The sequence below is a fragment of the Parasteatoda tepidariorum genome, chromosome 5 (genome assembly GCF_982258835.1).
Source record: "Parasteatoda tepidariorum strain Cologne lab strain chromosome 5, Ptep-v5.0, whole genome shotgun sequence".
NCBI classification, from domain to species: domain Eukaryota; kingdom Metazoa; phylum Arthropoda; class Arachnida; order Araneae; family Theridiidae; genus Parasteatoda; species Parasteatoda tepidariorum.
In genome coordinates, this window is record NC_141759.1 from 104,434,506 (window position 1) to 104,459,392 (window position 24,887).

A 24,887-nucleotide genomic window follows, 5' to 3' on the forward strand; every position below is an offset into this window, starting at 1 on the left:
ATGAATGTATACAATAAAATATATATATAACTAAATTGCAATTCTCATTTCATCCCATTTGTCCCGCTTTGTCTCAATGAAAATGTGGTCACTTTATACCTGTAAAGATAATGGGAACATGAGAAACTTAATGATTTTGTGGTATTAGATTTTCAACTCTCAAACTGCCAATTTCTTAAGAGATTTGCAATTGCAGATAGTGTTTTCACTTTTTTTTCCTTCAATAATTTTCAAGAAAAAGACCTACATCTGTTTAATTTAAAACCAAATAATTTTGTTACATTCAAATACTCTATGAAAAGGAACCTTTTATCTTCTGCTATCTGATCAACAGAAACATATGTTCTAGGAAATGGCAAATAATTAAAATGGAACAGATACAGTCAGTCACAAAAATCTACATACACTGATCAAAATAAAGGTTTCTCAAAAAACAAATTTCAATTTTAAAAATCATATCACTCCTTCAGTTTTCTCTAAAAAAAAAAATTTTCCGTAATAAAAATATTCAGAAATAATAATTTCTAGGTAATTTTGTGATTTGTATAGTAATTATCAAGTCGCAAAACTTTGCATACACCTGATTGGAAAAAAAATTGCATACGAAGTTATTTTGGAAGATTGTCTTAGTTTGATGTTACATGTTTCGTTATCTATTCTAATCTTCATTTCCCGAGATTTTTTGACATTGTAACTTCAACAAAATGAGTCAGGGAGAGGAAACATCTTTAGAACTTCGAAATATGATTGTAAGAATGAAATGTGAAAAGAAATTTTTTGCAGAAATTGTAAAAAAAAGTCGGTCAACTGTTCAAACAATCTACAGAAATTATGTTATGCGTGTAAATGTGCTTAACAAATATCGATGTGGTCGTCCAAGGAAGCTTAATGATCGTGATGCAGGAACCATAGTAAGAAAAGTGAAGAAAAATCCGAAAACTCCAAAATTAGCGAATCAAATTGCAGCAGCTACAGGAAAGAAAGTGCATCCAGAAACTGTTTGTAGAATTCTTCGATCAGCCGGCTACAATGTTAGAGTTTCTAGACGAAAGCCGTTCATTTCATCTACTAACAAACAAAAGAGACTTGATTTTGCTTCTGCACATATTGACCAAGATTTTAATTTTTGGAAAACAGTTGTTTTTTACAGACGAGAGTAAGTACATCGTGTTCGGGAGTGATGGCCGTGGAAAAATCTGGAGGAAAAAAAACACAGAAATGAATCCCGAGAATTTGACTCCAACTGTGAAACATGGTGGAGGCAGTGTAATGGTTTGGGGAGCAATGGCGGAAGCTGGAGTTGGCAATTTAGTGTTCATTGATGGCATTATGAATCGATTTGATTGCCTGACGTTTGTGCAAGACAATCTGCTTCCATCGGTTCGAAAATAGGGACTTGGGAACAACTTTGTCTTCCAGCAAGACAACGACCCAAAACATACAGCTGAGATTGTTAAGGAATGGCTACTCTACAAGACGCCTAAACAGCTCCATTCGCCGCCACAGTCCCTAGACCTTAATCCCATCGAGCACCTTTGGGAGGAAGTTGATAGGAGAGTTCGGGAGCAATCGGTAACAAGCAAGGTAGCCCTAAAGAAGGCAGTAGAGCTTGCATGGTCTCAAATTACACCTGAGACGACAAAAAATCTGGTTATGTTGATGCCAAACCAAATTCAGGCAGTTGTTACTTCAAAGGGAAGTCCTACAAAATATTAATGTTACATGTTTTGGCATTTAATTCTGAAAGTTTGTATTGTTCTGTCTCTGTATGTAGACTTCTGTGACTATATAATTTAATATGTTGTTAATTTTCGTTATATTTTAACGAATTTGTTCATAATTTTTTTGTTAGATATGAGTTATTATCCAAGATGTTAACGAAAATAAAGTTGTATATTCAAAAATATGAATAAAGAGCTATATCTGCGAATATTAGCGGGTGTATGTAGACTTTGGGGACTGACTGTACCTTCATAAAGATACCTCCATTTTTACTGCATACATCGTACTGTTATCTGTGGGCTGTAACTTTAAACAAAAAACAACTTAAATTTCCCTTGTGTCATTTTGATTGAGTTTGTTACATTTATTAAGCACTGTTAAATTATGTATACATGGTCGCAATTATTCTGTGTCACAAACTTGAACCAACATTTTGATGAACTGAACGCGTGTTTCTGAAATAGAGTCAAGATTTTTCATCAAATGCAAATGTTCCCAAGGTAGATTATCAACTAATTGCATATTTTTAGAACATTTTGTACTGGGTTATAAATATCTACAGGAAGTAATACAATGAAAATTGTTTACTTAGGCAAAAATTTATCACGGAGAGAAAACAGGCCTGGATTTTGCTATCAAGCAGGTACTAGAAATTCAACAAAGATTCTAAATACTTCCTTCGAAGTATTTAGAATAATTTCTTATAAATTGTTGGCTGGCAAAACGAATGAAGTCTTGTAATATGTTACCCCGTAAAAAAATCGTAGAACTCTTCGAAACATTTTAGAAGTTTTTTACACACTTCAGGCCATGCAATAAGTATTTCATTAACTCATGTGTAAGGCAGCACTTTTTATATCAGGCATTTCATAATGCTTTTGAATAATTCTTTGCATCATGTTCCGTAAAGTAGGAACAGTACTGAAGACAGGCTTTCTTTATCTGTGTTCCATTTCCTCCTTTGCTCAATATTCTATTTCATACCATTGAAATTTTCGATAATCAGCCAAAGAAACTCACTTCACCTGTAATATATAGGAAAAAAAATTATTTTCACGCCTTCCATTAAACTTTTAGTCTGCCGATTCCTCCAAAATTGACTACCACGTGGCACCTGCCTTTGTTTCTCCCAATGCGGTTATTTCAATGAAATTTCATTCTGCAAGTTCTGTTTTCATTTCTGATTGCCAAATAATCTTTTTAGCTTTAAAATACTTTTCCATTTCGAAACATAATAATTAAATCCATTTAGATTTTAACAGCTGCTTGGTAGCTATGATGCAATTTTCTAAATATGCATTTACTAAATTCACTTTTATCATAGTATCAGATCAGGCAGTAGAGAAGCTTAAAGAAATTTAATAGCCCTGTTATCTTATACTAAATTCAGTTGAATATCAAATTGTAGTTATAATAGTTTTGGCGAAGTGAACTCTTTACAGCTCAATATTGATTATAATGGTAATTGTTTCTTACTCTTCACCTTGGAAGGATATTGGGTAGATATAGGCATTCAATTAAAGAGTAGAAATATTCACGCCCAATTTATTTCATTGTAGAAATAGACACATCCTGACGCTTACTTGCTCAAAAAACATCTTAATTAAAATGCTTGATGTGGTGTAACTGCCACTACAAATATTAAATACCAAATCACTAGTATATATCACAGGTTATTGATTCTATTTAGAGGCATCTTTTGATAGATGAAGGTTGACATAGTCTAAAATTAAAATCCCACATTTGACATGGAAAGTGCAGCCCATTCACACTTTCTCTATCTCTCACCTCTCCTTAAATAATTCTTGCATTTTCTTTAGCTTGACAGCATAAATACTGAAGTAACATGTTTTGTAAATACAAAAACAGAATGCGATCAAGCGAAGTTAAGAAAGAAAAATTACTATACTCAAATAACAATGTATCTGCGCCTTTTCATAATATTATACACTGTAATATTGTACAGATATTACAAGACTTGTAACGCGTTTCATACTTTGCTCGGCATTCTACCAAACTGATGACTGCTTTCGCAACCAGTCATTTATAAATGGAAATGTTCCACTTTTCTTCTCAGCCTGGGAAAAAAGGCTCAAAAGCATCAATATATTGGGTAGCATAACTATTTGCCAATGTATGTTTTGGAAAATATCTTGAATAAAAGTTACTGTCTTATAAACATACACTTCAATTTTCTTTTAAGGGGTAATTCTTTAGTCTTATGTTTCAACATTCGTGTGATGTGTTGATAGTTCTATCAATTAACTGTTTCGAATTAAAAAAATAATAGGCAATAGATAAGTTACTTCATCGGCTTAAATAGTTTTGAGAAGGGCTGCATATGATTGATATTATGGTAAATATTAATAAAAGACGGTTGCCTGTCGGTGGATGATGGTCGGTAGGTAGATGTGGCAGTTGCCTGTCACAAACCTGGGCGAGTGCCTGTCACAAACCTGTGGCGGGTGCTTGTCACAAACCTGTGGCGGGTGCTTGTCACTAACCTGTGGCGGATGACTGTCACACACCACTCAATTTTTGCAGCACTCGACGTGTGTTAAAAAATGTCTACCTCTCCCTTTGAGGAAATATCAATTATCATAAGTGTTCCAAAAAATTAGTCAGCGAAAAAACTCGCGAAAATTTTTTTAATAACTTTTAAAACTTATTTCGATATTTTCGTAGCATATTTGTAGTTTTTTCCTCAAATTATCGAAAAACCAAAGGAACCATATTCGAAAAATAAAAGTACGCAGTTTTTTACTTTTAATTTTACTTTAGTTAGAATTAGATACATATCTTATTGGGTTAATATTCTGCTGAAGGAATAAATAATATTCGATGGAAGTCCACTGTCAACAGCAATAGAGATTTAAGCTAAACAAGTTTTCCTTTTTGCTTATAACGATTGGAACAAATGTCAGAAGCCCGATAAATAAGAGAGCGCAAGGCAGCAATCTTTTGTTCAGGAGGTCAATGATTACCGATTAACAGAAGTGAGAAATTCATTGCAATTACGAATAAGACTAAGTAAAGTAAGCATTTTTTTTCTTGTTTAAACGAGAATTAAATGCTATTGAATCTATTGTATTCATAATATTTAAAACATGATCTATGGCCATCAATATGAAACAATTGTCTATAACAGGTGAATTAATTAAAGTATATTATTTCAAAATAACTGACTTGAAAAAGGTTGAAAAGATTACCTATTGCAACAGAACTCACAATCATAAGCTAAAATTTATCATTAAAAGTGAAAGTGTATTGTTCTTAGTAAATGCGAGTAATCGTCAATTTCAACTTGACTGAAAGGAAACTCTTTTTAGACTCTTTTTCGATGCAATTAAAGCATCAACAATGGGAACGTTAGCGAACAAAAAATTTGCTCCAAAAGTGACTAATGTTTTCATTTGGTTTGAACGTACGAAACTAGTAACAAAATCATACGGGTTTTTGACAGTAAATACATTTAAACTAGAAAATCTGGATAAACTTGAAATAATGTGCTTAGCTAATTTATAGAGGTTTTGCCAGTATTGGAAGGAATGGGCCTAAAAGGAGCCTAAGCCTTATGAACTATAGGTGAAGCTTAAAATCTAGCACGGTGTGAATTATTATATTTAAGAGGAAATTCCAAATGCCTAGGAATTATTACATCAATTTTAATGGCAGATATAATTTTCTTAAACTCCTTAAATCTTTAGATAATACTCTATATGGGCCTTCATATATTAAATATTAGGATTTCTGTAGATATATTTAACTTTGTCTAGAACTACAATTTGTTTCCTTTTATCCTTTTTAGTAATAATAATATCCGAGGTAAACTACCAATGCTACCGAGTACCAATACTGCTAATTACTATTAACGAATAATACCAATACTATCGAAATTTTAATTCAGAAAGAGCAGTTTTTCTAAGGGCGCGAATTTAAGTCAACAGTATTGACAATCAAATATTTAATTGGTTCTTTTTTGTGGTTCTGACATCGCTAAATGCAAAAGCCTTTTTAATAGAAAAAATCAACTTGGGTATTAAGGATGGGAGAGTAGAATAAAATGTTTATTTAAGAGCACTGAGTTCGTTATTATTTAACGTAACTGAAGAAAAATTGACAACAGAATTTTGATTAACAGGTGGTTAAGTATTAAGTTCAGGAAGATGATTTGATGTGAGAAACTTATAGGATTACTTTACTTTGATTAGTTTGTGTAGAATAATTGAATTCTTCACAAAGAACGTCGATCCATTGCGTCAAAATTGGTAGTAGAATTATTAATGTTTATATGCAGGTCATGTAATTCGCGCTCAACAGTGGCTTACTTTTTACGAAATTTCTTGAAAGTAAAAACTTAAAATGAAGTATTTTCTAAATTTTGTTGTGGGGGCAAAATATATTTTGAAGATATGAATTCAGAATTAAATTTAATGCCCAACAATGAATAAAGAAACTAAAGTAGTATAAGAGTTTGTTTTTCGATCCTTAAGTTGCAAAAACATTATGATTTTTTGCAAGTTTTGAAGTTAATACGGTTCGCAAACGGTTAATTAAAAATGCTGTTGCGTAGGATAAAGTTATTGTTCCTTTATGAACATAATATGTGTGTTAATAATGAAAGAAATAATTCAGTTTTTTATTTAAGAAAAAGAGAGAGAGAGAAATCTAAGCAAGATTTGTGAAGATGTTAGACCTAAATGAATATTATCGTTTAATACTATAAGATCAGTATTATCATTTTCAAAAGTGAAAAAGCTTCAATGGCAGAGAGTAGGGTACATACCCAAAAACCTAATAAATACCAAAAATACTTTCTTAAACAATAGTTTTGAATTAATATGCATGATTTAATGATAATTGTAGTTTTTTTATGATTAAAATCGGGAACTACAGCCCTTAAATTTCCTTTGCAGATTTTTCCGCATCTTTTTGCTCGCTATTGAAATAGAGCAACCTAATATTTTTTAGCAATGTAAGAATTGCATGCGCAAAATTCTTCTGGCTTTTCGCCAGTATTCAGAATTCAAAAAGTTTTGTTTTTACATAAATTAAAAGAAGTGGTACAAAATGAGATAAAAATTTATTTACACGTAATAAGTATTACGTGTAATTAATTAGCGCAGAATATGCAAAGAAAAATCATCTATAGATAAAAGGAATTTCCCTCTTAAATTCATGCTAAAGAAAAGAAGGTATGTACCCCTATTAATAACCATGGCAAGTAAACTAAATACTAAAGTAAACTAAATAATGACACTAAATACTGCACTGATGGACATACCGAATATAGAAAATGTGAGTGGCGTTTATCATAGTAAAAATCGCAGGAAGCACTGATGGACATACCGAATATTAAAAATGAGAATGGCGTTCATCAAATGGAAATGACGTTCATCAAAGTAAAAATCGCAGGAAGCACTGATGGACATACCGAATATTAAAAATGGGAATGGCGTTCACCAAATGGTAATGGAGTTCATCGAAGTAAAAATCGCAGGAAGCACTGATGGACATACCGAATATTAAAAATGGGAAAGGCGTTCATCAAATGGTAATGACGTTCATCAAAGTAAAAATCGCAGGAAGCACTGATGGACAAACCGAATATAGAAAATGTGAGTGGCGTTTATCATAGTAAAAATCGCAGGAAGCACTGATGGACATACCGAATATTAAAAATGGGAATGGCGTTCATCAAATGGTAATGACGTTCATCGAAGTAAAAATCGCAGGAAGCACTGATGGACATACCGAATATTAAAAATGGGAATGGCGTTCATCAAATGTTAATGACGTTCATCAAAGTAAAAATCGCAGGAAGCACTGATGTACATACCGAATATAGAAAATGTGAGTGGCAGTTATCATAATAAAAATCGCAGGAAGCACTGATGAACATACCGAAAATAAAAAATGGGAATGGCGTTCATCAAATGGTAATGACGTTCATCGAAGTAAAAATCGCAGGAAGCACTGATGGACATACCGAATATTTAAAATGGGAATGGCGTTCATCAAATGGTAATGACGTTCATCAAATGGTAATGACGTTCATCAAATGGTAATGACGTTCATCAAAGTAAAAATCGCAGGAAGCACTGATAGACATACCGAATATTAAAAATGGGAATGGCGTTCATGAAATGGTAATGACGTTCATCAAAAGGTAATGACGTTCATCAAAGTAAAAATCGCAGGAAGCACTGAGGGACATACCGAATATTAAAAATGGGAATGGCGTTCATCAAATGGTAATGACGATCATCAAAGTAAAAATCGCAGGAAGCACTGATGGACATACCGAATATAGAAAATGTGAGTGGCGTTTATCATAGTAAAAATCGCCGGAAGCACTGATGGACATACCGAATATTAAAAATGGGAATGGCGTTCATCAAATGGTAATGACGTTCATCAAAGTAAGAATCGCAGAAAGCACTGATGGACATACCGAATATTAAAAATGGGAATGGCGATCATCAAATGGTAATGACGTTCATCAAAGTAAATATCGCAGGAAGCACTGATGGACATACCGAAAATTAAAAATGGGAATGGCGTTCATCAAATGGTAATGACGTTCATCAAAGTAAATATCGCAGGAAGCACTGATGGACATACTGAATATAGAAAATGTGAGTGGCGTTTATCATACTAAAAATCGCAGGAAGCACTGATGGACATGCCGAATATTAAAAATGGGATTGGCGTTCATCAAATGGTAATGGCGTTCATCGAAGTAAAAATCGCAGGGAGCACTGACGGACATACCGAATATAGAAAATGTGAGTGGCGTTTATCATAGTAAAAATCGCAGGAAGCACTGATGGACATACCGAATATTAAAAATGGGAATGGCGTTCATCAAATGGTAATGACGTTCATCAAAGTAAAAATCGCAGGAAGCACTGATGGACATACCGAATATTAAAAATGGGAATGGCGATCATCAAATGGTAATGGCGTTCATCGAAGTAAAAATCGCAAGAAGCACTGATGGACATACCGAATATTAAAAATGGGAATGGCGATCATCAAATGGTAATGGCGTTCGTCAAATGGTATTGGCGTTCATCGAAGTAAAAATCGCAGGAAGCACTGATGGACATACCGAATATTAAAAATGGGAAAGGCGTTCATCAAATGGTAATGATTTTTCATCAAATGGTAATGACGTTCATCAAAGTAAAAATCGCAGGAAGCACTGATGGACATACCGAAAATAAAAAATGGGAAAGGCGTTCATCAAATGGTAATGGCGTTCATCGAAGTAAAAATCGCAGGAAGCACTGATGGACATACCGAATATTAAAAATGGGAATGGCGTTCACCAAATGGTAATGGAGTTCATCGAAGTAAAAATCGCAGGAAGCACTAATGGACATACCGAATATTAAAAATGGGAAAGGCGTTCATCAAATGGTAATGACGTTCATCAAAGTAAAAATCGCAGGAAGCACTGATGGACATACCGAATATAGAAAATGTGAGTGGCGTTTATCATAGTAAAAATCGCAGGAAGCACTGATGGACATACCGAATATTAAAAATGGGAATGGCGTTCATCAAATGGTAATGACGTTCATCGAAGTAAAAATCGCAGGAAGCACTGATGGACATACCGAATATTAAAAATGGGAATGGCATTCATCAAATGTTAATGACGTTCATCAAAGTAAAAATCGCAGGAAGCACTGATGTACATACCGAATATAGAAAATGTGAGTGGCAGTTATCATAATAAAAATCGCAGGAAGCACTGATGAACATACCGAAAATTAAAAATGGGAATGGCGTTCATCAAATGGTAATGACGTTCATCGAAGTAAAAATCGCAGGAAGCACTGATGGGCATACCGAATATTTAAAATGGGAATGGCGTTCATCAAATGGTAATGACGTTCATCAAATGGTAATGACGTTCATCAAAGTAAAAATCGGAGGAAGCACTGATAGACATACCGAATATTAAAAATGGGAAAGGCGTTCATGAAATGGTAATGACGTTCATCAAAAGGTAATGACGTTCATCAAAGTAAAAATCGCAGGAAGCACTGAGGGACATACCGAATATTAAAAATGGGAATGGCGTTCATCAAATGGTAATGACGTTCAAAATAAAAATCGCAGGAAGCACTGATGGACATACCGAATATAGAAAATGTGAGTGGCGTTTATCATAGTAAAAATCGCCGGAAGCACTGATGGACATACCGAATATAAAAAATGGGAATGGCGTTCATCAAATGGTAATGGCGTTCGTCAAATGGTATTGGCGTTCATCGAAGTGAAAATCGCAGGAAGCACTGATGGACATACCGAATATTAAAAATGGGAAAGGCGTTCATCAAATGGTAATGATTTTTCATCAAATGGTAATGTCGTTCATCAAAGTAAAAATCGCAGGAAGCACTGATGGACATACCGAATATTAAAAATGGGAATGGCGTTCATCAAATGGTAATGACGTTCATCAAAGTAAAAATCGCAGGAAGCACTGATGGACATACCGAATATTAAAAATGGGAATGGCGATCATCAAATGGTAATGGCGTTCATCGAAGTAAAAATCGCAAGAAGCACTGATGGACATACCGAATATTAAAAATGGGAATGGCGATCATCAAATGGTAATGGCGTTCGTCAAATGGTATTGGCGTTCATCGAAGTAAAAATCGCAGGAAGCACTGATGGACATACCGAATATTAAAAATGGGAAAGGCGTTCATCAAATGGTAATGATTTTTCATCAAATGGTAATGACGTTCATCAAAGTAAAAATCGCAGGAAGCACTGATGGACATACCGAAAATAAAAAATGGGAAAGGCGTTCATCAAATGGTAATGGCGTTCATCGAAGTAAAAATCGCAGGAAGCACTGATGGACATACCGAATATTAAAAATGGGAATGGCGTTCACCAAATGGTAATGGAGTTCATCGAAGTAAAAATCGCAGGAAGCACTGATGGACATACCGAATATTAAAAATGGGAAAGGCGTTCATCAAATGGTAATGACGTTCAGCAAAGTAAAAATCGCAGGAAGCACTGATGGACATACCGAATATAGAAAATGTGAGTGGCGTTTATCATAGTAAAAATCGCAGGAAGCACTGATGGACATACCGAATATTAAAAATGGGAATGGCGTTCATCAAATGGTAATGACGTTCATCGAAGTAAAAATCGCAGGAAGCACTGATGGACATACCGAATATTAAAAATGGGAATGGCATTCATCAAATGTTAATGACGTTCATCAAAGTAAAAATCGCAGGAAGCACTGATGTACATACCGAATATAGAAAATGTGAGTGGCAGTTATCATAATAAAAATCGCAGGAAGCACTGATGAACATACCGAAAATTAAAAATGGGAATGGCGTTCATCAAATGGTAATGACGTTCATCGAAGTAAAAATCGCAGGAAGCACTGATGGGCATACCGAATATTTAAAATGGGAATGGCGTTCATCAAATGGTAATGACGTTCATCAAATTGTAATGACGTTCATCAAAGTAAAAATCACAGGAAGCACTGATAGACATACCGAATATTAAAAATGGGAAAGGCGTTCATGAAATGGTAATGACGTTCATCAAAAGGTAATGACGTTCATCAAAGTAAAAATCGCAGGAAGCACTGAGGGACATACCGAATATTAAAAATGGGAATGGCGTTCATCAAATGGTAATGACGTTCAAAATAAAAATCGCAGGAAGCACTGATGGACATACCGAATATAGAAAATGTGAGTGGCGTTTATCATAGTAAAAATCGCCGGAAGCACTGATGGACATACCGAATATAAAAAATGGGAATGGCGTTCATCAAATGGTAATGGCGTTCGTCAAATGGTATTGGCGTTCATCGTAGTAAAAATCGCAGGAAGCACTGATGGACATACCGAATATTAAAAATGGGAAAGGCGTTCATCAAATGGTAATGATTTTTCATCAAATGGTAATGTCGTTCATCAAAGTAAAAATCGCAGGAAGCACTGATGGACATACCGAAAATAAAAAATGGGAAAGGCGTTCATCAAATGGTAATGGCGTTCATCGAAGTAAAAATCGCAGGAAGCACTGATGGACATACCGAATATTAAAAATGGGAATGGCGTTCATCAAATGGTAATGACGTTCATCAAAGTAAAAATCGCAGGAAGCACTGATGGACATACCGAATATTAAAAATGAGAATGGCGTTCATCAAATGGTAATGACGTTCATCAAAGTAAAAATCGCAGGGAGCACTGACGGACATACCGAATATAGAAAATGTGAGTGGCGTTTATCATAGTAAAAATCGCAGGAAGCACTGATGGACATACCGAATATTAAAAATGGGAATGGCGTTAATCAAATGGTAATGGCGTTCATCAAAGTAAAAATCGCAGGGAGCACTGACGGACATACCGAATATAGAAAATGTGAGTGGCGTTTATCATAGTAAAAATCGCAGGAAGCACTGATGGACATACCGAATATTAAAAATGGGAATGGCGTTCATCAAATGGTAATGGCGTTCATCGAAGTAAAAATCGCAGGAAGCACTGATGGACATACCGAATATTAAAAATGGGAATGGCGTTCATCAAATGGTAATGACTTTTCATCAAATGGTAATGACGTTCATCAAAGTAAAAATCGCAGGAAGCACTGATGAACATACCGAATATTAAAAATGGGAAAGGCGTTCATCAAATGGTAATGGCGTTCATCGAAGTAAAAATCGCAAGAAGCACTGATGGACATACCGAATATTAAAAATGGGAATGGCGTTCTTCAAATGGTAATGACGTTCATCAAAGTAAATATCGCAGGAAGCACTGATGGACATACCGAAAATTAAAAAAGGGAATGGCGTTCATCAAATGGTGATGGAGTTCATCGAAGTAAGAATCGCAGGGAGCGCTGATGGACATTCCGAAAATTAAAAATGGTAATGGCGTTCTTCAAATGGTAATGACGTTCATCAAAGTAAAAATCGCAGGAAGCACTGACGGACATACCGAATATAGAAAATGTGAGTGGCGTTTATCATAGTAAAAATCACAGGAAGCACTGATGGACATACCGAATATTAAAAATGGGAAAGGCGTTCATCAAATGGTAATGGCGTTCATCGAAGTAAAAATCGCAGGAAGCACTGATGGACATACCGAATATTAAAAATGGGAATGGCGTTCTTCAAATGGTAATAACGTTCATCAAAGTAAAAATCGCAGGAAGCACTGACGGACATACCGAATATAGAAAATGTGAGTGGTGTTTATCATAGTAAAAATCTCAGGAAGCACTGATGGACATACCGAATATTAAAAATGGGAATGGCGTTCATCAAATGGTAATGACGTTCATCGAAGTAAAAATCGCAGGAAGCACTGATGGACATACCGAATATTAAAAATGGGAATGGCGTTCATCAAATGGTAATGATGTTCATCAAATGGTAATGACGTTCATCAAAGTAAAAATCGCAGCAAGCACTGATAGACATACCGAATATTAAAAATGGGAATGGCGTTCATCAAATGGTAATGACGTTCATCAAAGTAAAAATTGCAGGAAGCACTGATGGACATACCGAATTTAGAAAATGTGAGTGGCGTTTATCATAGTAAAAATCGCAGGAAGCACTAATGGACATACCGAAAATTAAAAATGGTAATGGCGTTCATCAAATGGTAATGGCATTCATCGAAGTAAAAATCGCAGGAAGCACTGATGGACATACCGAATATTAAAAATGGGAATGGCGTTCATCAAATGGTAATGACGTTCATCAAAAGGTAATGACGTTCATCAAAGTAAAAATCGCAGGAAGCACTGATGGACATACCGAATATTAAAAATGGGAATGGCGTTCATCAAATGGTAATGACGTTCATCAAAGAAAAAATCGCAGGAAGCTCTGATGGACATACCGAATATAGAAAATGTGAGTGGCGTTTATCATAGTAAAAATCGCAGGAAGCACTAATGGACATACCGAAAATTAAAAATGGGAATGGCGTTCATCAAATGGTGATGGAGTTCATCGAAGTAAAAATCGCAGGGAGCGCTGATGGACAGACCGAATATTAAAAATGGGAATGGCGTTCATCAAATGGTAATGGCGTTCATCAAAGTAAAAATCGCAGGAAGCACTGATGGACATACCGAATATTAAAAATGGGAATGGCGTTCATCAAATGGTAATGGCGTTCATCGAAGTAAAAATCGCAGGAAGCACTGATGGACATACCGAATATTAAAAATGGGAATGGCGTTCATCAAATGGTAATGACGATCATCAAATGGTAATGACGTTCATCAAAGTAAAAATCGCAGGAAGCACTGATGGACATACCAAATATTAAAAATTGGAAAGGCGTTCATCAAATGGTAATGGCGTTCATCGAAGTAAAAATCGCAGGAAGCACTGATGGACATACCGAATATTAAAAGTGGGAATGGTGTTCATCAAATGGTAATGACGTTCATCAAAGTAAAAATCGCAGGAAGCACTGATAGACATACCGAATATTAAAAATGGGAATGGCGTTCATGAAATGGAAATGATTTTTCATCAAATGGTAATGACGTTCAGCAAAGTAAAAATCGCAGGAAGCACTGATGGACATACCGAATATAGAAAATGTGAGTGGCGTTTATCATAGTAAAAATCGCAGGAAGCACTGATGGACATACCGAATATTAAAAATGGGAATGGCGTTCATCAAATGGTAATGACGTTCATCGAAGTAAAAATCGCAGGAAGCACTGATGGACATACCGAATATTAAAAATGGGAATGGCATTCATCAAATGTTAATGACGTTCATCAAAGTAAAAATCGCAGGAAGCACTGATGTACATACCGAATATAGAAAATGTGAGTGGCAGTTATCATAATAAAAATCGCAGGAAGCACTGATGAACATACCGAAAATTAAAAATGGGAATGGCGTTCATCAAATGGTAATGACGTTCATCGAAGTAAAAATCGCAGGAAGCACTGATGGGCATACCGAATATTTAAAATGGGAATGGCGTTCATCAAATGGTAATGACGTTCATCAAATTGTAATGACGTTCATCAAAGTAAAAATCACAGGAAGCACTGATAGACATACCGAATATTAAAAATGGGAAAGGCGTTCATGAAATGGTAATGACGTTCATCAAAAGGTAATGACGTTCATCAAAGTAAAAATCGCAGGAAGCACTGAGGGACATACCGAATATTAAAAATGGGAATGGCGTTCATCAAATGGTAATGACGTTCAAAATAAAAATCGCAGGAAGCACTGATGGACATACCGAATATAGAAAATGTGAGTGGCGTTTATCATAGTAAAAATCGCCGGAAGCACTGATGGACATACCGAATATAAAAAATGGGAATGGCGTTCATCAAATGGTAATGGCGTTCGTCAAATGGTATTGGAGTTCATCGTAGTAAAAATCGCAGGAAGCACTGATGCACATACCGAATATTAAAAATGGGAAAGGCGTTCATCAAATGGTAATGATTTTTCATCAAATGGTAATGTCGTTCATCAAAGTAAAAATCGCAGGAAGCACTGATGGACATACCGAAAATAAAAAATGGGAAAGGCGTTCATCAAATGGTAATGGCGTTCATCGAAGTAAAAATCGCAGGAAGCACTGATGGACATACCGAATATTAAAAATGGGAATGGCGTTCATCAAATGGTAATGACGTTCATCAAAGTAAAAATCGCAGGAAGCACTGATGGACATACCGAATATTAAAAATGAGAATGGCGTTCATCAAATGGTAATGACGTTCATCAAAGTAAAAATCGCAGGGAGCACTGACGGACATACCGAATATAGAAAATGTGAGTGGCGTTTATCATAGTAAAAATCGCAGGAAGCACTGATGGACATACCGAATATTAAAAATGGGAATGGCGTTAATCAAATGGTAATGGCGTTCATCAAAGTAAAAATCGCAGGGAGCACTGACGGACATACCGAATATAGAAAATGTGAGTGGCGTTTATCATAGTAAAAATCGCAGGAAGCACTGATGGACATACCGAATATTAAAAATGGGAATGGCGTTCATCAAATGGTAATGGCGTTCATCGAAGTAAAAATCGCAGGAAGCACTGATGGACATACCGAATATTAAAAATGGGAATGGCGTTCATCAAATGGTAATGACTTTTCATCAAATGGTAATGACGTTCATCAAAGTAAAAATCGCAGGAAGCACTGATGAACATACCGAATATTAAAAATGGGAAAGGCGTTCATCAAATGGTAATGACGTTCATCAAAGTAAAAATCGCAGGAAGCACTGACGGACATACCGAATATAGAAAATGTGAGTGGTGTTTATCATAGTAAAAATCTCAGGAAGCACTGATGGACATACCGAATATTAAAAATGGGAATGGCGTTCATCAAATGGTAATGACGTTCATCGAAGTAAAAATCGCAGGAAGCACTGATGGACATACCGAATATTAAAAATGGGAATGGCGTTCATCAAATGGTAATGATGTTCATCAAATGGTAATGACGTTCATCAAAGTAAAAATCGCAGCAAGCACTGATAGACATACCGAATATTAAAAATGGGAATGGCGTTCATCAAATGGTAATGACGTTCATCAAAGTAAAAATTGCAGGAAGCACTGATGGACATACCGAATTTAGAAAATGTGAGTGGCGTTTATCATAGTAAAAATCGCAGGAAGCACTAATGGACATACCGAAAATTAAAAATGGTAATGGCGTTCATCAAATGGTAATGGCATTCATCGAAGTAAAAATCGCAGGAAGCACTGATGGACATACCGAATATTAAAAATGGGAATGGCGTTCATCAAATGGTAATGACGTTCATCAAAAGGTAATGACGTTCATCAAAGTAAAAATCGCAGGAAGCACTGATGGACATACCGAATATTAAAAATGGGAATGGCGTTCATCAAATGGTAATGACGTTCATCAAAGAAAAAATCGCAGGAAGCTCTGATGGACATACCGAATATAGAAAATGTGAGTGGCGTTTATCATAGTAAAAATCGCAGGAAGCACTAATGGACATACCGAAAATTAAAAATGGGAATGGCGTTCATCAAATGGTGATGGAGTTCATCGAAGTAAAAATCGCAGGGAGCGCTGATGGACAGACCGAATATTAAAAATGGGAATGGCGTTCATCAAATGGTAATGGCGTTCATCAAAGTAAAAATCGCAGGAAGCACTGATGGACATACCGAATATTAAAAATGGGAATGGCGTTCATCAAATGGTAATGGCGTTCATCGAAGTAAAAATCGCAGGAAGCACTGATGGACATACCGAATATTAAAAATGGGAATGGCGTTCATCAAATGGTAATGACGATCATCAAATGGTAATGACGTTCATCAAAGTAAAAATCGCAGGAAGCACTGATGGACATACCAAATATTAAAAATTGGAAAGGCGTTCATCAAATGGTAATGGCGTTCATCGAAGTAAAAATCGCAGGAAGCACTGATGGACATACCGAATATTAAAAGTGGGAATGGTGTTCATCAAATGGTAATGACGTTCATCAAAGTAAAAATCGCAGGAAGCACTGATAGACATACCGAATATTAAAAATGGGAATGGCGTTCATGAAATGGAAATGATTTTTCATCAAATGGTAATGACGTTCAGCAAAGTAAAAATCGCAGGAAGCACTGATGGACATACCGAATATAGAAAATGTGAGTGGCGTTTATCATAGTAAAAATCGCAGGAAGCACTGATGGACATACCGAATATTAAAAATGGGAATGGCGTTCATCAAATGGTAATGACGTTCATCGAAGTAAAAATCGCAGGAAGCACTGATGGACATACCGAATATTAAAAATGGGAATGGCATTCATCAAATGTTAATGACGTTCATCAAAGTAAAAATCGCAGGAAGCACTGATGTACATACCGAATATAGAAAATGTGAGTGGCAGTTATCATAATAAAAATCGCAGGAAGCACTGATGAACATACCGAAAATTAAAAATGGGAATGGCGTTCATCAAATGGTAATGACGTTCATCGAAGTAAAAATCGCAGGAAGCACTGATGGGCATACCGAATATTTAAAATGGGAATGGCGTTCATCAAATGGTAATGACGTTCATCAAATTGTAATGACGTTCATCAAAGTAAAAATCACAGGAAGCACTGATAGACATACCGAATATTAAAAATGGGAAAGGCGTTCATGAAATGGTAATGACGTTCATCAAAAGGTAATGACGTTCATCAAAGTAAAAATCGCAGGAAGCACTGAGGGACATACCGAATATTAAAAATGGGAATGGCGTTCATCAAATGGTAATGACGTTCAAAATAAAAATCGCAGGAAGCACTGATGGACATACCGAATATAGAAAATGTGAGTGGCGTTTATCATAGTAAAAATCGCCGGAAGCACTGATGGACATACCGAATATAAAAAATGGGAATGGCGTTCATCAAATGGTAATGGCGTTCGTCAAATGGTATTGGCGTTCATCGTAGTAAAAATCGCAGGAAGCACTGATGCACATACCGAATATTAAAAATGGGAAAGGCGTTCATCAAATGGTAATGATTTTTCATCAAATGGTAATGTCGTTCATCAAAGTAAAAATCGCAGGAAGCACTGATGGACATACCGAAAATAAAAAATGGGAAAGGCGTTCATCAAATGGTAATGGCGTTCATCGAAGTAAAAATCGCAGGAAGCACTGATGGACATACCGAATATTAAAAATGGGAATGGCGTTCATCAAATGGTAATGACGTTCATCAAAGTAAAAATCGCAGGAAGCACTGATGGACATACCGAATATTAAAAATGAGAATGGCGTTCATCAAATGGTAATGACGTTCATCAAAGTAAAAATCGCAGGGAGCACTGACGGACATACCGAATATAGAAAATGTGAGTGGCGTTTATCATAGTAAAAATCGCAGGAAGCACTGATGGACATACCGAATATTAAAAATGGGAATGGCGTTAATCAAATGGTAATGGCGTTCATCAAAGTAAAAATCGCAGGGAGCACTGACGGACATACCGAATATAGAAAATGTGAGTGGCGTTTATCATAGTAAAAATCGCAGGAAGCACTGATGGACATACCGAATATTAAAAATGGGAATGGCGTTCATCAAATGGTAATGGCGTTCATCGAAGTAAAAATCGCAGGAAGCACTGATGGACATACCGAATATTAAAAATGGGAATGGCGTTCATCAAATGGTAATGACTTTTCATCAAATGGTAATGACGTTCATCAAAGTAAAAATCGCAGGAAGCACTGATGAACATACCGAATATTAAAAATGGGAAAGGCGTTCATCAAATGGTAATGGCGTTCATCGAAGTAAAAATCGCAAGAAGCACTGATGGACATACCGAATATTAAAAATGGGAATGGCGTTCTTCAAATGGTAATGACGTTCATCAAAGTAAATATCGCAGGAAGCACTGATGGACATACCGAAAATTAAAAAAGGGAATGGCGTTCATCAAATGGTGATGGAGTTCATCGAAGTAAGAATCGCAGGGAGCGCTGATGGACATTCCGAAAATTAAAAATGGTAATGGCGTTCTTCAAATGGTAATGACGTTCATCAAAGTAAAAATCGCAGGAAGCACTGACGGACATACCGAATATAGAAAATGTGAGTGGCGTTTATCATAGTAAAAATCACAGGAAGCACTGATGGACATACCGAATATTAAAAATGGGAAAGGCGTTCATCAAATGGTAATGGCGTTCATCGAAGTAAAAATCGCAGGAAGCACTGATGGACATACCGAATATTAAAAATGGGAATGGCGTTCTTCAAATGGTAATGACGTTCATCAAAGTAAAAATCGCAGGAAGCACTGACGGACATACCGAATATAGAAAATGTGAGTGGTGTTTATCATAGTAAAAATCTCAGGAAGCACTGATGGACATACCGAATATTAAAAATGGGAATGGCGTTCATCAAATGGTAATGACGTTCATCGAAGTAAAAATCGCAGGAAGCACTGATGGACATACCGAATATTAAAAATGGGAATGGCGTTCATCAAATGGTAATGATGTTCATCAAATGGTAATGACGTTCATCAAAGTAAAAATCGCAGCAAGCACTGATAGACATACCGAATATTAAAAATGGGAATGGCGTTCATCAAATGGTAATGACGTTCATCAAAGTAAAAATTGCAGGAAGCACTGATGGACATACCGAATTTAGAAAATGTGAGTGGCGTTTATCATAGTAAAAATCGCAGGAAGCACTAATGGACATACCGAAAATTAAAAATGGTAATGGCGTTCATCAAATGGTAATGGCATTCATCGAAGTAAAAATCGCAGGAAGCACTGATGGACATACCGAATATTAAAAATGGGAATGGCGTTCATCAAATGGTAATGACGTTCATCAAAAGGTAATGACGTTCATCAAAGTAAAAATCGCAGGAAGCACTGATGGACATACCGAATATTAAAAATGGGAATGGCGTTCATCAAATGGTAATGACGTTCATCAAAGAAAAAATCGCAGGAAGCTCTGATGGACATACCGAATATAGAAAATGTGAGTGGCGTTTATCATAGTAAAAATCGCAGGAAGCACTAATGGACATACCGAAAATTAAAAATGGGAATGGCGTTCATCAAATGGTGATGGAGTTCATCGAAGTAAAAATCGCAGGGAGCGCTGATGGACAGACCGAATATTAAAAATGGGAATGGCGTTCATCAAATGGTAATGGCGTTCATCAAAGTAAAAATCGCAGGAAGCACTGATGGACATACCGAATATTAAAAATGGGAATGGCGTTCATCAAATGGTAATGGCGTTCATCGAAGTAAAAATCGCAGGAAGCACTGATGGACATACCGAATATTAAAAATGGGAATGGCGTTCATCAAATGGTAATGACGATCATCAAATGGTAATGACGTTCATCAAAGTAAAAATCGCAGGAAGCACTGATGGACATACCAAATATTAAAAATTGGAAAGGCGTTCATCAAATGGTAATGGCGTTCATCGAAGTAAAAATCGCAGGAAGCACTGATGGACATACCGAATATTAAAAGTGGGAATGGTGTTCATCAAATGGTAATGACGTTCATCAAAGTAAAAATCGCAGGAAGCACTGATAGACATACCGAATATTAAAAATGGGAATGGCGTTCATGAAATGGAAATGATTTTTCATCAAATGGTAATGACGTTCATCAAAGTAAAAATCGCAGGAAGCACTGATGGACATACCAAATATTGAAAATGGGAAAGGCGTTCATCAAATGGAAATGGCGTTCATCGAAGTAAAAATCGCAGGAAGCACTGATGGACTTACCGAATATTAAAAATTGGAATGGCGTTCATCAAATGGTAATGACGTTCATCAAAGTAAAAATCGCAGGAAGCACTGATGGACATACCAAATATTAAAAATGGGAAAGGCGTTCATCAAATGGTAATGACGTTCATCAAAAGGTAATGACGTTCATCAAAGTAAAAATCGCAGGAAGCACTGATGGACATACCGAATATTAAAAATGGGAATGGCGTTCATCAAATGGTAATGACGTTCATCAAAGTAAAAATTGCAGGAAGCACTGATGGACATACCGAATATAGAAAATTTGAGTGGCGGTTATCATAGTAAAAATCGCAGGAAGCACTAATGGACATACCGAAAATTAAAAATGGGAATGGCGTTCATCAAATGGTAATGGCATTCATCGAAGTAAAAATCGCAGGAAGCACTGATGGACATACCGAATATTAAAAATGGGAATGGCGTTCATCAAATGGTAATGACGTTCATCGAAGTAAAAATCGCAGGAAGCACTGATGGACATACCGAATATTAAAAATGGGAATGGCATTCATCAAATGTTAATGACGTTCATCAAAGTAAAAATCGCAGGAAGCACTGATGTACATACCGAATATAGAAAATGTGAGTGGCAGTTATCATAATAAAAATCGCAGGAAGCACTGATGAACATACCGAAAATTAAAAATGGGAATGGCGTTCATCAAATGGTAATGACGTTCATCGAAGTAAAAATCGCAGGAAGCACTGATGAACATACCGAAAATTAAAAATGGGAATGGCGTTCATCAAATGGTAATGACGTTCATCAAATGGTAATGACGTTCATCAAAGTAAAAATCGCAGGAAGCACTGATAGACATACCGAATATTAAAAATGGGAAAGGCGTTCATGAAATGGTAATGACGTTCATCAAAAGGTAATGACGTTCATCAAAGTAAAAATCGCAGGAAGCACTGAGGGACATACCGAATATTAAAAATGGGAATGGCGTTCATCAAATGGTAATGACGTTCAAAATAAAAATCGCAGGAAGCACTGATGGACATACCGAATATAGAAAATGTGAGTGGCGTTTATCATAGTAAAAATCGCCGGAAGCACTGATGGACATACCGAATATAAAAAATGGGAATGGCGTTCATCAAATGGTAATGGCGTTCGTCAAATGGTATTGGCGTTCATCGAAGTAAAAATCGCAGGAAGCACTGATGGACATACCGAATATTAAAAATGGGAAAGGCGTTCATCAAATGGTAATGATTTTTCATCAAATGGTAATGTCGTTCATCAAAGTAAAAATCGCAGGAAGCACTGATGGACATACCGAAAATAAAAAATGGGAAAGACGTTCATCAAATGGTAATGGCGTTCATCGAAGTAAAAATCGCAGGAAGCACTGATGGACATACCGAATATTAAAAATGGGAATGGCGTTCATCAAATGGTAATGACGTTCATCAAAGTAAAAATCGCAGGAAGCACTGATGGACATACCGAATATTAAAAATGAGAATGGCGTTCATCAAATGGTAATGACGTTCATCAAAGTAAAAATCGCAGGGAGCACTGACGGACATACCGAATATAGAAAATGTGAGTGGCGTTTATCATAGTAAAAATCGCAGGAAGCACTGATGGACATACCGAATATTAAAAATGGGAATGGCGTTAATCAAATGGTAATGGCGTTCATCAAAGTAAAAATCGCAGGGAGCACTGACGGACATACCGAATATAGAAAATGTGAGTGGCGTTTATCATAGTAAAAATCGCAGGAAGCACTGATGGACATACCGAAAATAAAAAATGGGAATGGCGTTCATCAAATGGTAATGGCGTTCATCGAATTAAAAATCGCAGGAAGCACTGATGGACATACCGAATATTAAAAATGGGAATGGCGTTCATCAAATGGTAATGACTTTTCATCAAATGGTAATGACGTTCATCAAAGTAAAAATCGCAGGAAGCACTGATGAACATACCGAATATTAAAAATGGGAAAGGCGTTCATCAAATGGTAATGGCGTTCATCGAAGTAAAAATCGCAGGAAGCACTGATGGACATACCGAATATTAAAAATGGGAATGGCGTTCTTCAAATGGTAATGACGTTCATCAAAGTAAATATCGCAGGAAGCACTGATGGACATACCGAAAATTAAAAAAGGGAATGGCGTTCATCAAATGGTGATGGAGTTCATCGAAGTAAGAATCGCAGGGAGCGCTGATGGACATACCGAAAATTAAAAATGGTAATGGCGTTCTTCAAATGGTAATGGCGTTCTTCAAATGGTAATGACGTTCATCAAAGTAAAAATCGCAGGAAGCACTGACGGACATACCGAATATAGAAAATGTGAGTGGCGTTTATCATAGTAAAAATCACAGGAAGCACTGATGGACATACCGAATATTAAAAATGGGAAAGGCGTTCATCAAATGGTAATGGCGTTCATCGAAGTAAAAATCGCAGGAAGCACTGATGGACATACCGAATATTAAAAATGGGAATGGCGTTCTTTAAATGGTAATGACGTTCATCAAAGTAAAAATCGCAGGAAGCACTGACGGACATACCGAATATAGAAAATGTGAGTGGTGTTTATCATAGTAAAAATCTCAGGAAGCACTGATGGACATACCGAATATTAAAAATGGGAATGGCGTTCATCAAATGGTAATGACGTTCATCGAAGTAAAAATCGCAGGAAGCACTGATGGACATACCGAATATTAAAAATGGGAATGGCGTTCATCAAATGGTAATGATGTTCATCAAATGGTAATGACGTTCATCAAAGTAAAAATCGCAGCAAGCACTGATAGACATACCGAATATTAAAAATGGGAATGGCGTTCATCAAATGGTAATGACGTTCATCAAAGTAAAAATTGCAGGAAGCACTGATGGACATACCGAATATAGAAAATGTGAGTGGCGTTTATCATAGTAAAAATCGCAGGAAGCACTAATGGACATACCGAAAATTAAAAATGGTAATGGCGTTCATCAAATGGTAATGGCATTCATCGAAGTAAAAATCGCAGGAAGCACTGATGGACATACCGAATATTAAAAATGGGAATGGCGTTCATCAAATGGTAATGACGTTCATCAAAAGGTAATGACGTTCATCAAAGTAAAAATCGCAGGAAGCACTGATGGACATACCGAATATTAAAAATGGGAATGGCGTTCATCAAATGGTAATGACGTTCATCAAAGAAAAAATCGCAGGAAGCTCTGATGGACATACCGAATATAGAAAATGTGAGTGGCGTTTATCATAGTAAAAATCGCAGGAAGCACTAATGGACATACCGAAAATTAAAAATGGGAATGGCGTTCATCAAATGGTAATGGCGTTCATCAAAGTAAAAATCGCAGGAAGCACTGATGGACATACCGAATATTAAAAATGGGAATGGCGTTCATCAAATGGTAATGGCGTTCATCGAAGTAAAAATCGCAGGAAGCACTGATGGACATACCGAATATTAAAAGTGGGAATGGTGTTCATCAAATGGTAATGACGTTCATCAAAGTAAAAATCGCAGGAAGCACTGATAGACATACCGAATATTAAAAATGGGAATGGCGTTCATGAAATGGAAATGATTTTTCATCAAATGGTAATGACGTTCATCAAAGTAAAAATCGCAGGAAGCACTGATGGACATACCAAATATTGAAAATGGGAAAGGCGTTCATCAAATGGAAATGGCGTTCATTGAAGTAAAAATCGCAGGAAGCACTGATGGACATACCGAATATTAAAAATTGGAATGGCGTTCATCAAATGG

The 24,887-nt window shown here is 36.2% G+C and overlaps 1 protein-coding gene across 1 annotated transcript; it reads left to right on the top strand.

The window, feature by feature from the left end:
• The first annotated feature begins 704 nt into the window (after positions 1–704).
• Positions 705–1,160, top strand: LOC147809939 (uncharacterized). Its single transcript, XM_087162943.1, has one exon. The coding sequence runs from the start codon at positions 705–707 to the stop codon at positions 1,158–1,160; it is 456 nt and encodes a 151-aa protein (XP_087019069.1).
• The last annotated feature ends 23,727 nt before the right edge of the window (positions 1,161–24,887 follow it).

Excerpts from the sequence above, each read along its gene's own strand:
- LOC147809939 (XM_087162943.1), top strand. The coding sequence starts at position 705 with ATGAGTCAGGGAGAGGAAACATCTTTAGAACTTCGAAATATGATTGTA.